Source organism: Pleuronectes platessa, chromosome 18, assembly GCF_947347685.1.
Source record: "Pleuronectes platessa chromosome 18, fPlePla1.1, whole genome shotgun sequence".
Taxonomy (NCBI): Eukaryota; Metazoa; Chordata; class Actinopteri; order Pleuronectiformes; family Pleuronectidae; genus Pleuronectes; species Pleuronectes platessa.
This window is the reverse complement of record NC_070643.1, coordinates 3164622-3179711: the sequence shown is the minus strand read 5'-3', so window position 1 is coordinate 3179711 and position 15090 is coordinate 3164622. Positions and strand designations below refer to the sequence as shown.

The following is a 15090-nucleotide window of genomic DNA, read 5'->3' as shown; positions in this document are numbered from 1 at the left end:
CTCCCAGTCAGGCTCCACCCCGCACTCCCCCAAATATGGTTACTTCTGGTGTTAAGATAAGATGATCCTTTATTATGCAACAAGTAGCATGCCGTGCTTCTAAATGTAAAGAATAAAACTATATAAATGGATTCAAACTAATATGTACAATTGTACAGTACAGAATATGTAACGTGTGAACAGAGTGAAAATGTATTGCACATTTAGCCATTGAGTTTCACAGACAGAAATGTATATTGCACTGTTAAAAAGGGAAGAAAAAAAAAGATGGTGTTGACCAAAATGCCAAAATGTCGGCTTCAAAATAGCAAACCAAAGGGTGGCATCATGGTGGGTTGCCACTTGAATTAATCAGCCCTACGGGGTCAAGGGGAATCATGTCACATTTATTCCCTCTGGTAAATAAGGAAAAGTAATAGGAAGGTGAGTGTTTCGCCTTCGCATGGTTAATGAGAAATGCACTGTTGTGGGTTATTCACCACAAGCAACAGCTTTCACAATACATGCATACTCCTTTAATCGCTGGTTGCTACAGCTTTAATTTGGTTGAGCTAGTAATAAAATGAATGGATTCAACAGTGATTTGAATGGCATGATCCTTAAAATGTAGAATCCTAACATCGAGCTATACAGGCTTTTCTCACACATTTGTCACAGTGGGGGGTCTGATTGGTGTTGGCATCATGTAATTCCAGAATTCGTCACGCTGGAAGAATCACACCAGACTCCAGTGTGATTCAGTACAGCGAGGGTGCTTGGTATTCCCTACACAAAGTATGGTACACGTTTCAAGCTGTTCTTTTACAGTTGCCGTCCACATTAGACAGCGGGTGTTGTTTGCCCTGTGGAAACATCTGTGTTGAGTCCAAGACACCGAGGCCACAGCAACTCCCACGATGCTCCTGTTTTTACCTCTGCTGCTACTGTAGTTGTTTTTAACACTAGCAACAGCTCCCTCCCGCGTATGAGGTCACAGCTCCTGTTCTTGCATGCTGTACAGCATGTGGGTTGACCTGGAGGAGCCTGCGCGCAGCACGCTTGTGAAACGCAATCTGTTTTTATTCACTTTTCACACCTCATGACTGTCGACGCTTACTTTTTCTCTCACTCCTTTAACAGTCATTTCCTCAAATGTACAGCCGTAGCCCCCCTGGGCTAAGGCTGAACAGGGAGGTGTGAAACCTCATTAAGTAAATAAAAAAAGAACAAGTGTATAAATAAACAGGAAAACAGACTGGCTGTTGTATTAACTCGCTGTACTTTACAAAGGAAAACATGACATTTTGAGTAAATGCACAATGGCATGTAGCAGAAGGCGCCAAGGGGTTTCCAATGTTTTTCTTATTGACTGTATTATCGTATTATTGATGATGTGCAGTCATGAAGGTCACCAATCTGGGAATGAATCTTGAGGAATAAACTTGTGTGTGTCCTTGTGTGTGTGCAGTCTGGAGAGATGAGTCAGAAGAATAAACACACACTCGCTCCTTATATGTTTCCACAAAAGCAATCCAGCACTGAAATCAGATCACACTTGTCCCACTAACAGTTTAGAGAAACACAGCTCACGGAGGCATTAAAAGAATGGAAATGTTGAAAATTTTAAAATCTGGATGATGACCTGTAGGATGAGGTTCTCCCTCAGGAAATATCTTGCTTATTTCCACTTGAAGCCACTTTGTTTGCCCTGTGTTTTTCCTCATAATAGTAATATGAAAGTTTCTCTTTCCACTCTTTAAAGGAAAACATAAACTAACATGCAGCTTCTTCTTGTGTAGGACTGAGTAGGTAGTTTCAAAGACATCTCACTCCTCAGTCCTGAGCTCAGGTTTTTATTCTATAGTTTTGAGAGACCGGGGAGTGCAGGGAGTAGTGGGAGAAATGCCAATGTTTCTGCAAATCTGATAAAATGTATAAAACAAGCAGGGTTCAGTGAACGACCTTGCTCTGACTGTTGCTTAGTATAAGTTTTACTGTGTTAGCCATCCGCTGCACCACATACCTTGGACCATAAAGGAATACAGAGAGTTACTTGTGCTGCTAAATGGCATCAGTCACTCACTTAACTTATTAATTCTCTGTCTGCTTTGAATGTTCACTCAGCGACCTGGCCACTGCCACCTGCCCCACACTCACCCCAGCCCTACCCGCCTTTCCAGGCATCTGATTCCCCCAGTAGTCATTTATAGTTCTGTGCCTCATTAGCTCCCTTCTATATATACCAGTCCATTTCCACTTGCATGCTGCCAAATTGTCTATTATGCAATCCCAGCTGTAGTGTTGAAACTAGCCTTTGCCACTGTCTTTCACCATTTTGCTTTGTTGCTGCCTTCAGATGGAACTTGTGAGCTTATTACGATGTGGTAAGTCATGTACACGATGTGCAAAGCGTTCAAGGCCTGAGAACACCAACATGGACACAAATATTTATATTACTGTCGCGTCGAGAGGCCACAGAAGCCATTGAGCGAGATAGCAGTCGGGTAAAATGCGAATGCATAATGACAGAGGGAAAAGATGATGCTATGGGGAGTGTTAACAGTTTCTTCAGACGTATTATAAGATGACAAAGAAAAAGCTATATCATAATATGTTAACTTATCCAAATGGATTTATCAAAAAATGCATCTCATTAGCCTTTATTTCTGAAACAATTAGCAAACATATCCCAACTCGTGAAATCTGAGCTTTCAGAATATTCAGAGGTTGTGAATATGAACTCCTCTTGTGAACATTGTAAATACAGCCTCATTTGAAGACAACATGTGTTCTTGAAATGCCCTTGTGTGTATAACCTTTAAATCATGGATTGGGAATCTTTTTGAATGTCACTTCCATTTTGTTTACTTCATCCTTTGAGGGTCACCCTAAAGTACTGAATACACATATTACACTTACCTCTCGAATGCGATGGCTAACTGCTTCTCTTGGGCGAGGCATCTGATGCCAGATGGCAGTGGTGGTGATGGTGTAGCTTGTTTTAGATGTTCTAGTCAGTTTTGATGCACCTTGCTGCTCACAGCAGTAAGTTGTCCTAAACAGAAATGAAAATGTCATCTCACAATTGGAAAATCCTCAGGACAAACATCAGCTTATAGACCTTCAGCAGAGGGAGGATGTTGTTCCGAGGTTTGAGCTTTTTGAAAAAACTCAATACTGCATTTGGGTCCACCCGCTCAACACCCACTGACATTTACACTAAAACCTTAACCTATATGCATAATAACAAACTATAAGATTCAAAAACCAGAACATACGGTATCTTTTAATTGAATAATGACGACTTATCTGATATATGTAGATATGGGCTGTTGAGGCTCCATGGGCTTGGCTGAGTTCTGCCCACATTGCTGCGAAGACCAACACCACGTGGCAACAGATGGGGTAATTCTGAACTCTGTTTATCACATATGAACAAATAACTGAAAAGACTCTCCACACATTCACACACACACACACACACATACAGACCACATCACGACTCACCTCCCATCTGTTCTACTCTTTGTTCATATGTGTCTCTCCAGCTGATAAATGAAGACGTCACTCTTTTGCTCTTGTCTTGAGAGAAATGTTTGGAGAGAAAACTCTAATTCCAACCTTGGGCTGAACATTTTTCCTTTTCAGTAACTGGCCTGCCCACACTGAAGCACATACTTCAGTATGAGCCTAGACATGAAGGTAAAAAGGAAGAAAAGACTCTAAATCTCCCCTTAGAATGGATGTGTTCAATTATTTTAAATGAAATCTAGAATAGGCCCATAGTTTTTTCAGGGAAGACTATGTGTGTGTGTGTGTGTGTGTGTCTTTTTTATATATGCTTTTCTGTGGATCTTTTGCCGTGAACTGAATCTCCAGTTGATTGAAAAAGGTTGTATCTGTAATGGCAGCACAGCTTATGGATTTGTACTGTTGCGGAGGGAAGATGAAACAGAAACACCCTTTGAGATGGAAATAAAAATGATGGGAATGCCTTTAATGTCAATGTCACTGGAACATCACAGAGCGTCATGCTAATGGTATGTGCAACCAAGGACCAAGCTTCGCTAACAAATGCATCCACACATACAGAAAAAGAATTATGTGGAACTTCTATATTATGTTTCATTACATATATGTTTATATATAAATAGCCTCTATAGGGGCTGAAAGTCACAGTAAAGCAGATGAATGGAAAATGGTCACCTAACAGTGTACTATGCACATCTATGTTTCCTGTGTAATTTTGTTGTGTGTGATTGTTGTTCTAGCTCCTCTACATCGCATGTTCCTAATAGTTGGTTTATCATCAGACAAAATATTTAATAAAATGTCTACTTAATTACAGAAAATTATTTCAAATGGTTCTTTTTTCTACTCCAACTTTGCGATCATCATTTGCATTGTGAGTCCCTTAACGTTAGGTATCATTGACATTTACACACACTTTGTTGGATGTCACTATTGGGCGTTGCTACAAGATACATCAAGATGTTTTACGCAGTTATCGGCATTTCTTCTCATATCACATCAAGTGTTTTATTGATGATTCTGATGCTGTCATCTGTAATAACGACGCTGCCCCTTCCACATGTACACACTCGTAGGTGGAAAACACAGAGTTAATTGAACCTAGTTATATCCTGGTTATGTTCAACTGCTCTGTGCCTATGCCCTGCCTGGATCTGCTTTCTTGTTTTGGATTGACTACATGTCTACAACCCTGCCTGGTACCCTCAGTAAAAATAACTAGAGGTAGCAGAGATTGGAGCCTGGATGATTACAATGCAAATTGGTGTGTATTTCTCTACTTTGGCATTAAGACAGAATTCTGCATCGGAGCTGGGTCACAAACTGAGATTAATGGCTAATCCAGCTATCGTTGGGTTTTACTCAGGTGGCGTTTTGGTAACATGAAGCTGGTCAGCTGGATTTCCATGGTACCACATATTGCTTTGGATCCGATTTAAACTGCCCACAGCTTCGCTACTGACCAATCGCATCAATGTAAACAAAAAATCTGTTGTGATTCCTGTAGGACATGAGTTTGCATTAGATAGACAAGTAATAAATAGAGTATAGTGTATACTAAATTGTTTAGTAAGGAGCACAAGAACCACTGTTCTCCCAAAAATATATGAAAGACCTCCTGTAGTCCCCATGTTTGCATCATTTAAAACTGGTGTTGATTGGTGTGGAAACACTGAATTGTTTTGATATACTGCACTGCAGTATTTGGTCTCTTTAATGCAGTAGTAATGCTTCTGACAAGACAGATGAGACACAAATCAAAAAACCATCAGCTTTCTATGCTGCACATTTCATTTGATGTTTTTTAAATATTTTATAGCGATTTCCCCTTGATTAGTGCTTTCCATTATTTAACGTCCTTGACTTTTGTTTCCATCAAAGTAAACAAAAGGAATCAAATTAATTCCATCCAAGGCCCACAATAAAGGCTCCTATTCAAAAGCCTTTCTCTAGCGTGATAAAAAAAAAACTGCCCTGAGTCTGTGTGGCCCCTTAAAAAAAGAAAAAAAGAAGTGTAGAATATGAATGTCCTCTGGGTTTTCTCTCGAGGTATAAAATGTTAAATGTTGGGCTCCAACAGGTCCATCTTCCCTTGGTCTGCTCCGGGAGGAGGAGCCCGCTCTTTTCTCTCTCTCTGTGAGCTGCTGCAGGATATGACAGGCAGCTCCGCCACACAGCTCCAATCATTATTCTCACATACGCCCCGATTACAATGCAGGCTCATGTAGCTAATGCGTGAGTGCAAATGTGCACCTGATCCCCCTGCAGCAAAGGTACGGTAAATAGAGACAGTGCATGAAATACAAACACACTCCGAATTGGCAAAGGGACAATTGCTTGCTGACAAGCAGAGACAACACAGTGTTGAAACAGAGAGATGCTGCTATTTGTTCCAACAGTTTTTTCACTGCAGAATATTAGACCAGGAGACATTTGCATATATCGGGTCAGCTGCCAACATATTAGCATATCAGGAAGGTACTGTGTATGATGCCTTCCCATCTCCTACAATGAGATCATGAACATCTGAGATGGGAAATTACTTCCCTGATGATCAATCTAGAATTGGGTGATAATTTCAACTCCTCAGTTACACAATCCATTTAGGAAAACACTGTTTGGATCCCAGATGGCTTCTTTACGTGCCATCATTTCATCTGGGTGCAGCTATTAAATCTCACACTGCTTCATCATGGCTGTTCAGCTGCCCTGAATATCTCCATCCATCACTACAGTCAGAATTATGGAGTATGAAGTCAGTGTTTTCATATGTAACTACGTCATTATTCACAAAGTAAATCAGGCCTATGGGCTTGGTGTATTATATTACCCACACTGACACCTTGTGTATGCTTTGTGCTATAACTTAGGAAGGGGCTGAGCAGCAGGGCAGCAGGGATCTGTCTCTGTTATTTCACCAGCACCACAAACAACATGGTGTGTTTTTAGGACGGTTAGAGATGAGAATTCTCCACTGCTACTGACCCTCTGTAAGATCTGTTGTTTACCTCTGATGTGATGGATGGATGAAATCTGAATACACTCACATGCATACGGACAGGGATACAATACTGGCATCAATCCATTCCTTTAGATATGATTACAGAACTTTGAATATGAAGACTGCAATGGGGTTATAGAGACAGGCAACCATTCAAATTCACATCCTCACCTTTTGGGTAATTTCAGGTTACAAGTTACCGCAGACTACATGACCTTCATAAGAGGAAAGTTGAGCACATAGAGGAAATCCATGCAGAGACTGGGAGAACATATCCACAAACTAATTGCTAATTCTTACCGCATGAACTTAGAAACTGAAAAAAATGAACACAATTCTTGAATGTGTTGAGTTGGTATTTGAGTTCAGCTAGGATCCTGTCTGATTTTGGAAATGTTCTAACTTACCAACTACTTCACTTCGAGATATTTTTAGGCTGCACACTCAGCGTGTGTAAGATCTTCCCACAGGTTTTTGGGGATGATCCATTCAGAGAGCTGTGAGCTGGTGTTTCAAGCAGTTCAGTGTGGATTTTGAGTTCTTTTTTGGATCATTGTGCAGTCGTAGAAGTCAGCATCTTTACACTCTCTTGACTGAGTGCAGGACATTTACATCCAGAATAATTCAGTGCAAGGTTCTTCCTGTGCAGAGTGTGAGATATATATCTATGTATCTTTCTATCTATCTATCTACCTTTCTATCTATCTATCTACCTACCTACCTACCTACCTACCTACCTACCTACCTACCTACCTACCTATCTATCTATCTATCTATCTATCTATCTATCTATCTATCTATCTATCTATCTATCTACCTACCTACCTACCTACCTACCTACCTACCTACCTACCTACCTACCTACCTACCTACCTACCTACCTACCTACCTATCTACCTACCTACCTACCTACCTACCTACCTACCTACCTACCTACCTACCTATCTATCTATCTATCTATCTATCTATCTATCTATCTATCTATCTATCTATCTATCTATCTATCTATCTATCTATCTATCTATCTATCTATCTACCTACCTATCTATCTATCTATCTATCTATCTATATATCTATCTTGCACGATTCCTCACCCTTATAGTTTTTTTATTTGCTTATATATTTTTTATTTTGCTTATAGTATATTTTTTATATATAACATTTTTGTTTCCTATTGTTATAGTTTTATTTTTATAATTGCACAAACACACACCAGCAAATTCATCCATCCATCCTTTTTCTTTCTTTCTTTCTTTCTTTCTTTCTTTCTTTCTTTCTTTCTTTCTTCCTTCCTTCCTCCTGTGTAATGTTTCAGGTTCTAAAGAGAAACTGCTGATGAAATATCCACTTGAAAATACATCAATAATTATTTGACGGATTGAATCCAAACTTCATACAGGACAGCAGACACCTGGAGGTCAGAAGAAGGCATCTAACGACACCATCAGTGAGGTTAAACTCAATAAAGTTCTACTTTGATATCAGCAACTGAGATAACACTGCTCAAAACAGACCAGCATCAAAATCTAAGTTTAAATGAGGATAATTATCTGTAGGTAACATAGTCACTGTCAATAACAACATTCAGCACTGTATGTTTGCTACACATTTTATGAATTATATATTTTTTGTATCTAAACTCAATAGAATTGTGATCATTCCTTTATTGCAGTCATGTGTGTATATTTATACAATAAAGGTCTGTTGTGCATATGAGTTGAATTGGGAGGTAAAGGGACAATCCAACTATACTGTTGTTTAAAGTCGGGTCTAAGTTGGTAGTGGCACTGATAATACATACTGTACCTTTTATGCTTATATAGTAATTTGATGAAAATGTTTTATCAGATTAAGCAGCTGTAAAGCATTGTACCCCCTTCCAGTCCATGTCAAATGCTTCTGTGGGTACCCGCCTTCAAAGAGAGCAGCCCATACAGACTGTTTTCATTTCCAGCTTTCAAACTGTCTGCCATCACTTATCCTAAATCCAAATTAAGTACACACCCCGGTTTGACTTCCCAAATCCCCTTTAATACATTTAGCCTGCTTAGTCACTCGGAAGGCTGAGTTTTTTCCCTAAGGAGATCTATCCTAGAGAGGAAGAAAACAAACAGAAAGAGGAAAAAAGTTAAATATCAAAATCGCATAAAACAAGAAGCAATATTACATTTTGTTTTTGAAACTATTATTAACCAAAAGGTGCGCAAAGTCAAAGTCACTTCTTTGAGGATGAAACGCATAAAGCCAGAGCTGAGACTCAGGCCTTCACTGAAACTAGGGGGGAATGTATTCTCAGTTGTATCCAAATTCAAATGACCTCTAGATGGCAATGTTGGCTCTCTCATTTCAAAGTTGTTGGGCGGTCCGAGCACATCTACATTCCTATTTTTGGTACGCATTTCTCAGACTGATTCTGAGAGGAGACTACAGAGACCGTGGACACTGTGCAGAGGGATGGCCTCAGGATGACCTGATGTTTCCCAGCCACAACATGTGAAAATAGCTGTTGGTTCCAGTTCCAGTTGTATAACAGCAGTGGTATAAGATCTTGAAAGATGTCCATACTAAGGACCAGTGTACCCGGGAATTTGTGTAATTAAGAACAAATAGCATTTAAATTATTATTACCAGGACTGTAAAGTGTTTTAAAATGTCTGTAAATTCTCATAGATTCATCTAATAAAATGTTCCGCACGGCCCGATTGGTGATTTAAAGCCATTGTGATATTGAACTGCTCGCCTATACCTGCTGAGATCAGAAATTATACATGTGTTACTGCTGTAAAAATTATGTCTTAAATGATTTTTATGTATTGATAATTTCACTATTGTTTTATCATTGTTTAACTGTGGTTTTATCTTGTAAAGCACCTTGTAACTTTGGTAAGAAATGTGCTGTACAAATAAAGTATATTATTATATTAATATATTACTATTTAAACCAAGTCGGTGGAATTCTTATTAGGTACAAGTTAAAAGCTTGTTTATTATTATTTTTATTTTTTATTATAATCATTATTATTAAGCCTCCCTCAGAAGCTCAGCTTACACATCATGTAGTTTGTCAGTTATTAGAGAACTGTTTTCACAATAGTTGAGTTTAGTTGGTATCATCTTAATAAAGTGAATTATTAATATCAGCATTAAGTACTTATAGGTTGTAATTGGAAGTGGCTGTTGGCTCTAAACAAATCTCGCGATATGTCGTGGCCTGTATTCTCAAAGGGGTACGTACGCACTTTGCCGCTGCGTTGAATAATGTGCGTATCCCTCTGCTCCCGCTCCACAGAGTGAGATCTGAGTGAGAGAGTATGTCAGACGGAGGTGAGGCAGACATGAACGGAGGCATAATGGGTGAGTTGATTCACTGTTTAATGGAAACACGTCCCTCTCTGTTCAGGGTGTACCGTTCACCGGAGGGTGGCATCGACTCTCTGCTCAGCCGGGCTTTGTTTGACCAACAGTTTCCCTCGTAGGCGAAACTAAATAAAGTGGGATCCCCGCTCGGTATTTGTGGTGTTGAGCGTTAGCTTAGCCCTGGGTAACAAAAACACATCAGATCGAATGGCTCGCCGCTGTTTCTGTTAGCGGAGCTACACGCCTCGTTAACTAGCGTGCTTCCGGTAAAGTTTGTCGTTTAACCACAGCAACTACTCCCGAACTAAAGTTAACCCAGTTCGCTCCGGCTGCTGCCGCCCACCATGCCATGTTATGGTGCGAAGTTACCCGAAGCTTGTCGTCAACTTAATGGAGATTGAAAAAGTTGCCTCTCCTGCTGTATTGGTTTCTCCGTGTTTTTTGACACTCTCCGAATTGAAACGTGGCTTTTAGGGAGTGCAGTGGTAACTTTTATTACCCAGTGGACGTGTGGCAGTCAAGTGAAAAGCTAGAATTCATTGCTGTTGTTAGTTCTGTGAATGGGGTTTGGCTTGGAGGTCTCCAATAACACCGCGTATTTGGTGATTGGCTCGTAAGTTCGCCTGGCATTTCCTGTGTTTGTGTTGAGTGAGTAACAGGGAAGCCTGCTCACCACAGGAGAAGAGCGGACCGTCTGTCGCTGCTCTCCGGGAGAAGAGTGAGCCACATACCTCAGGTTACCCTGCTGCCAGGTGGTGGAACAGGTCAGCCAGCAATACCGAAAGCTCAGGAGCTGTCAGCCTCCTGCACGCTTCACCCCGGCGCCACCCATCGTCCACACACACACACACACACACGCACACGCACACGCACACACACCAGCCTCCTGTTGTGTGGCACGGGTGAAGGAGAAGAACAAGTTTATGACGTTATCTGTGGGGATAGGTACTGATTTGCCTCCACATAAAGGAGGAATCATCAATCTGTGTCGTGCATCCGGAGCCAAGTGACATATTGTCTGTGCTGTTTGCATAGTGGCAGTGACACAGCACAGATGGGCAGGTCAGGCATTCAGCCAGACTGACCCACAGTGTCAGATGGCACGGCAGTCAAAATACCAAGACTGGGATGACCACAGCGTGTGTGACTGTGCTCCCAGTTTGTTCAGGTGTTGCGCTCTAGTAGAGTAAAGGCTGGCCACTCCTCATATTGTCCTTCTTTGGGGAGACACATTTTTGTCCTCTGTCTACATGCAGTAAAATACTTGTCCTCTGCCCCAGCACAGCCTATCTTAGGCTTATAAGTCTGCAATCACACCACAGGCTGAAATTAAACTATTGCTATCTTGACAGTGATGTTAAAAAGACACCAACAGAGCAGCAAAGACAAAGTGTTCACCTCTATTTTGGGCATTCTTTTGAATGCTTCTGTTTTAGACTTCAGTGGATTTTCGTATCTTTCTGTGAAGAAAGATCAGTTCAGTTCAAATTCATTAGACTCGAAAGTGTTGAATTAGACAGATCGTTGAACACTTTATCTATTTGAGTGGATTGACCTGTATTTTATAAATAATACTTTTCATTTACTATGTGATTCAAATAATAAGAATACATTTATATGGTATGTATTTTTAACATGCTATCTTATTTAGTATGCACCAAGAGTTTGCCATTTCCTTAAATACAAAATTCAGATAGAAAGAGAGATCAACTGACATTGCACCTGAATGGACTCTGGTGTGGAACTCTGTGTGGCAGTGGTGTAGTGTGGGTTTAGCAACTCTGTGCTATGTGAAATGCTGAGTGTTAATGTTACAATTGCAATGCACATATAAGGGAAGAATCATTACTCTACGCTGAGTAAGTGTGAAGCCTATGACAGCATGACACCTTGACTAATTGTATGTCACAGTTGTTTTGACATTAAAGCAGGCCCACTAATACAGTAAGTCACTGTTTCCACTGACTGTAACTGTTTCTCACGTATTTATCTCGACATGTTATGTATCTTTATGACCACATATTACATTTAGTTAGTTTGACACACTATCATGAATACTGAAAATATTATGTTATATCCAAAATCACACAAGATCATCACATCATATGATTTGATTAATCTGGCTGACTAAAGTGGGTTAGACAAATAAAAACGACATAGGGCTATCATGTAGCCGCAGCTAGACCCAATAGCATAGCTACCAGAAAAGCAACGTTTATTACATCAGGAACAGCTGCATACAAGTAGTGGTTATATTCTACTGTATGGCTTAAAGGGATTGTTCTCCCAAAATGTTTTATTCACTCTTTATCTACTCACCACTATACCAATGAAGGGTTGGATGAAGTATATAAGGCCACCAAACACTTTTGGAGTGTCAGGGGTAAACAAAGTAGCAACCAAATCCAATACAATTGAAGTAAATGGTGAGCACTTCTTCAAACTGGAAAGAAATAAAGCATAAACAGAAAATGCCTCTATAGTGGTCCTGTGGTAGTGTAAGCCCCGACATTCAAATTTGACTCGAAACAACATTATTTACACCATATCTTTAGCCTAAATATCCTCTGTTATCCTGCTCCTCTACAAACATGGCATAAATGACCAATTTTTTTGTTGAATTTGATTATCTGGGCTTACAGACATTTTTGTGTGAACTATGCCTTTAAGCTAATCTTTTTACACATTACCCACTTTAAATGATGCACAGCAACAACATACCCTATTGGCAATATGTCAGTCAGACTCATCACATGGAGTGTGGTATCGGCCCAAAAAACATCAGCAGGCAACTGAGCGAGCAGCATCATATCACATATGTTACCAGATCAGTGAAAAGTGATATCTAGCAGGGAAGCAGGAGTGAACTAATGATAATCATCAGTAGTCTATCAGAAGGTTTGTCTCAGAAGTGTCTTGGTTTTTCTGCTGGTGTTTAAAAAAAAAAAAAGTGGCTGATGGTGTCTCAGGAGTTGAAGTTGTTTGGCAATATTTCATGCTGGAAAATCCCTTAAGTAATACACTTATGGAATGCAGTGGTTTTGTTTGTCTTATTTAGACTTCAGTTTAAAATGAACACGCTGTTTTGAACATTATCTCCTTTCTGTCTTAATCCAAGATTACTTGTATCTTGTTTTTGTATCAAATGAAAAAAGGTATATGAAAAATAATCATAAAATACTAGCAATACCCAAGTCTTATAACATTTTCCATCATTTTTCAACACTGTATTGACAGTTGGTACAGTGTGTAAATGGCAAAGCTTAAACTTTCCATGGAAATTTAATAGGAATTCTCTGCAATCTCCATCTATTCGAAACCATCTGGTCTTATGTGAGGGGGGGGAAATGTACTTTGGGACATTTTTCGGTGCAGAGCGAAAGGAGCCAAGTCCTATCAGCAAAGAAGTCTGGAAGAATAACAGTGTGGGATGATGCATGAAATGTCTGCGCTGTCGTAAGGTCGTGGGAAGGAATTTGTCACACAGCCCTGGTATCTTCGCTCTTGTAAAATTCATACTCTGTGCTCAGGGCCGGGCCTCTGGTCTGGTTGGATCTCTCTGTAACCCCAGTTTCCTGCAGGCTCCCCACAGTGTTTCCTGTAGTTCAAGAAACAGCAAAGAGAGCTTTGCATTTTTATGCCTGCAACTGTTGCCTTGCTTTCATTTGTCAACTGACACTGTCTTGGAGCTTGAGCTGATGTGGGCTAGGGCTGGGTATTGCCTACAACCTCACGATACGATACATATCACGAAACAGAGTAGGGCTGCTCGATTATGGAAAAAATCATAATCACGATTATTTTGGACAATACCGAAATCACGATTATTCAAACGATTATGTGCCCTTATTCTGAAGTCTATGCTGTATTCTTTAAATGACTTGAGCGTGCGCAATAAACACAGATGACGGCTGCGTGTCTTATTCCTCCGTGAAACCAGGATATCGGTGCCCGGTTATTCAAACCCTTAATGATGGCAACCCTAACACTCTCTGAGAGGCTGACCGGCGCGGAGAAATGCGGGTCCGGTCTGACCGGTCTGAACAGCCAGGCGGGAGCGCGGTTGAGAATAGCTGTGTTTTTTTCACCGCTGGTCACCACACACACAACTCGCCTCCTTCACTTTACGGCTGCTTGAGAGTGAGTGCCAGTCAGCAGGGCCACTGAATGCTTTGGGGGAAGGACTGAATTGCGCATCCGCGTCTCTTTCGAAAAAAAGGCCAAATAATCATTTCAACTCGATTATAGTAGTTTGGAGATCGTTTGACACAATAATCGAAATTTCGATTAATCGAGCAGCCCTAATACAGAGGCCATGATACGATACGTATCACGATACACGTTGCTTTTGAATAATGACCATGTCCTGCACAGAAATTACTACAACAGCTGTTCTTTATTATTCCATATAACAGCAAAGGCGAAGTCTTAGGGATAGGATCGCACTACTTAAAATTCTGGCCATTAAAGATCTTAAAAGTAAAATAAAATAATTATCTTTCTAATCCCAATAAAAAAAAGGCGATGCACAGAAAGGATCTATCGCTCACGTATCTCTTCCCAACATCGCCGGATACTGTGTTCCTCGTAAGAGCCGAGTCTGTTGCTTGGACATGAGCGCAGTTGCACAGCTTGGGGTGCAGTGATGCTATAACACACAGCGTAGGGGTCATTTCTTCGGACATTACGAGTGTTGCAACTTTTAGATGCTTCAGGGCTTTAGCCGAATCTTCAGCACAGGCCTGGTCCGCTTCTGTTAAGGTCCACAACTCCTTGGCATTCTTCCACACCTCAGTGGAGAGTAAGTAAGAAACAGTTGGCGTCTCGAGTGCACGTTGAGCGGCCAAATTCAGACTGCCGGCAAAGCATTTCATGTGCAATAACTCTGCCTGCTTTTCCGGTGTTTCTTCCTTGTTTGTTTTGAATTGAGACATGTGCTGTTTTTGCCTATGCAGCCACCTATTGGCATTATTGTGCACTGCACCATAGGTGAAGTTTCGTTTTCAAGACGGCCGTCACAGCATTTGATGCCGTATCGATACAGTAGCATCTGCATCGATGCGCGCATCGGCATGACGGCGTCACGATATATCGACATATCGATTTTTGGAGCACAGCCCTAATGGGGGCTCACGTTCAACCTTTTACAGTGGTATCTTAACTATTTAATGAGTGCCTCTTTAAATCAATGCCATACTTTTGTTAACACGTCTCGATGCGTC

At 40.6% G+C, this 15090-nt stretch overlaps 1 protein-coding gene across 2 annotated transcripts in view; it reads left to right on the top strand.

Annotated features, from left to right (window-relative positions):
• Positions 1–9712: 9712 nt before the first annotated feature.
• Positions 9713–15090, top strand: part of septin7a (septin 7a) — a 34478-nt gene continuing 29100 nt past the window's right edge. The window contains exon 1 of one of the 2 annotated variants that reach the window (XM_053446401.1): positions 9713–9865. In XM_053446401.1, the coding sequence (XP_053302376.1) occupies positions 9823–9865 (43 nt within the window). In that variant the 5' untranslated portion in view covers positions 9713–9822. The remainder of the gene's footprint in view (positions 9866–15090) is intronic. The other variant, XM_053446402.1, reaches the window with a different exon arrangement.